Source organism: Sinocyclocheilus anshuiensis, unplaced genomic scaffold (genome assembly GCF_001515605.1).
Source record: "Sinocyclocheilus anshuiensis isolate Anshui unplaced genomic scaffold, SAMN03320099.WGS_v1.1 scaffold716, whole genome shotgun sequence".
NCBI classification, from domain to species: Eukaryota; Metazoa; Chordata; class Actinopteri; order Cypriniformes; family Cyprinidae; genus Sinocyclocheilus; species Sinocyclocheilus anshuiensis.
The window spans coordinates 285,624-288,215 of NW_015555755.1; the positions used below are offsets into that span (position 1 = coordinate 285,624).

General features: G+C 37.2%; 1 protein-coding gene across 1 annotated transcript in view; it reads right to left on the bottom strand.

Moving 5' to 3' along the window:
* Positions 1–2,270, bottom strand: part of LOC107673787 (eIF-2-alpha kinase GCN2-like) — a gene marked incomplete at its 5' end in the record, with an annotated part of 23,582 nt that extends 21,312 nt beyond the window's left edge. Inside the window, 3 exons of the mRNA XM_016467576.1 lie at positions 592–780; positions 1,563–1,612; positions 2,149–2,270. Coding sequence (XP_016323062.1) covers positions 592–780; positions 1,563–1,612; positions 2,149–2,270 — 361 coding nt within the window. The remainder of the gene's footprint in view (positions 1–591; positions 781–1,562; positions 1,613–2,148) is intronic.
* Between the last annotated feature and the right edge of the window lie 322 nt (positions 2,271–2,592).

Genomic DNA, 2,592 nt, shown 5'->3' on the forward strand with positions numbered 1-2,592 from the left:
GAATATGTTATATGGTGCATATATTTAGCAAAATACCCCTCTCTACAGTTTATTTTTCTATCTGACTAAAGAGTTTATGGTCACCGAATAGGTTTTTTCTGAGGTAAATGTGACGTTACGTGATATTGTTTACAAGTCGTTATATTGAGGTCTTTGCGCGACTGAAACACTGATTGAGCGAATACATGAGACAGGATACGGATTGTAAAGTTGTACTCTTTCTTTTAACTTACCTTCGGATGTTCATTCATGTTTATTTTGTGCTATAACTAGTAATAAAGTGGAGGAGATGATCAGTTCACTGAGGCGCTACAGCGATCTGTCACTCCACATTAAACAGCATTTATTGTTTAAATACTGCAGTACAATGCACAGAATTTGAAATCTGAGACTTTGTTTCATATTAAAAGTAACAAAGCACAAAGCTTAGAGCGATTTATTGGATGCGAGGTGCGCTACAATGTTCCGTTCATTAACTGAAAACAGGCTAGACTAATCCATTCTTGGGATTTACGAATCGATATCGTCTCGTAAAAATGAGAATGGATTAAAATCGAGATATCAATATTTTTACCCAGCCCTAATAATGACGTGGTGAAGTGGTGTGGTACCTGCAGCGCGCTGAACTCCTGTACGACCTCAGAGACGGTGTAAATGGCCTCGGCGTCCGGCAGCAGACTGTTGCTGATGGGAATCACGATGTCGAAGGCACACTCCAGCAGCTCTCTGGGATGAGCTCGATCCAGCTTCCTCGGCCTGTAGACGTGCTCGATACTGTACCTGCAGAAACAAACTCATCACGTCAGGACAGCAGTATACATGCACTGGACTAGTCATTACAGATGAAGCTTCATGTGCATTACTGGTTAAAATTTATTTATGTTTCTCTTCTGCTCACCAAGGCTGCATTTATTTGATAAAAATACAGTACTAATATTTTTGTGGAAACCGTGTTGCATTTTATTTTTCAGGATTCACAGATGATTCACAGACGAAGTTCAAAAGAACAGCATTTATTTGAAATAGAAATCTTCTGTGTCATTATAAATGTCTTTACTGCCACTTTTGATCAGTTTAATGCATCCTTGAGGAATACAAGTATTCATTTCTTTAAAAAAAGTACTGAACGTGTATCACGGTTTCCACAGAAATATTGTGCAGCAAAACTGTGTTCAACATTGATAATAATCAGAAATGTTTCTTGAGCAGCAAATCAGCATATTAGAATGATTTCTGAAGATCATGTGACACTGAAGACTGGAGTAATGATGCTGAAAATACAGCTTTGATCACATAAATAAATTACAGTTTAACAGATATTCACAGAGAAAATAGCTGTTTTACATTGTAATAATATTTCACAAATTTTACTGTATTTTCGATCAAATAAATGCAGGCTCGGTGCACCAAAGAGACTTCTTTCAAACACTTTTGATCAATAGCATATATTATAATGAGTCGACTATGTACTATACACAAAAAACAGGCCAAAATATGGGAACTACAGAAGTTTTTGTTCGGGGTATGAAATGTTTGAAAATAATGCACTAACTACAAAGTACCTTTTGAGATGTGAAATGTTGTTTCTGGCCACAAATCTGGCAAACGCCAGCTGAAGAGAGACAATAAGACAAAACACACAATTTAGACCATATCTGTGACCCTGCAGCACAAAAGCAGTCTTAAGTCGCTGGGGTATATTTGTAGCAATAGCCAACGATACATTGTATGGGTCAGAATGATACATTTTTCTTTTATGCCAAAAATCATTAGGATATTAAGTAAAGATCATGTTCCATGAAGATATTTTGTAAATTTCCTACCGTACATATATCAAAACTTAATTTTTGATTAATAATATGCATTGCTAAGAACTTAATTTGAACAACTTTAAAGATGATTTTCTCAATATTTAGATTTTTTTGCACCCTCAGATTCCAGATTTTCAAATATTGTCCTATCCTAACAAACCATACATCAATGGAAAGATTATTTATTCAGCTTCAGATGATGCATACATCTCAATTTTAAAAAATTGACCCTTGTGACTGGTTTTGTGCTCCAGGGTCACATTTATGCATATTATGCATGCATGTCTTCTTATTCTGACTGGTTCATTAGTTTGGCACGAGTAATGATTCATCTCACCCTCAGATCGTACGGCAGAGAGACCAGCATGCCGCTGTGATCCATAAAACAGGCCGTCTCACATCCGTCATACAGACGTCTGTTCCTGGGCAAGAGCAGCGGCATCTGCAGCCGAACCGCACCTGAGACACAGACAGATATGAACATCATCACGACACGGAAAATAATAACATGAGTTCCAGTGTTTCCCCTGCCATTATATTAGGGGCCCACCCCCTTTGAAGGTCAAGTTAATTTTATTTAATTATATTTTCTCTATAGCGCCAGATCACAACAGAAGTCATTTAAAATTACCTTTCAGGTCTATACCTTGTTCTTTTATTAAACAAACTAAATAGCCTTATATTATTTATCATATTTACACAACGGCATGTCATTTCGGTCTCTACGTTATGGTCGCGCTCTCTGTATCACGTACAGCGGAGTTACGCTCCGATGCACACA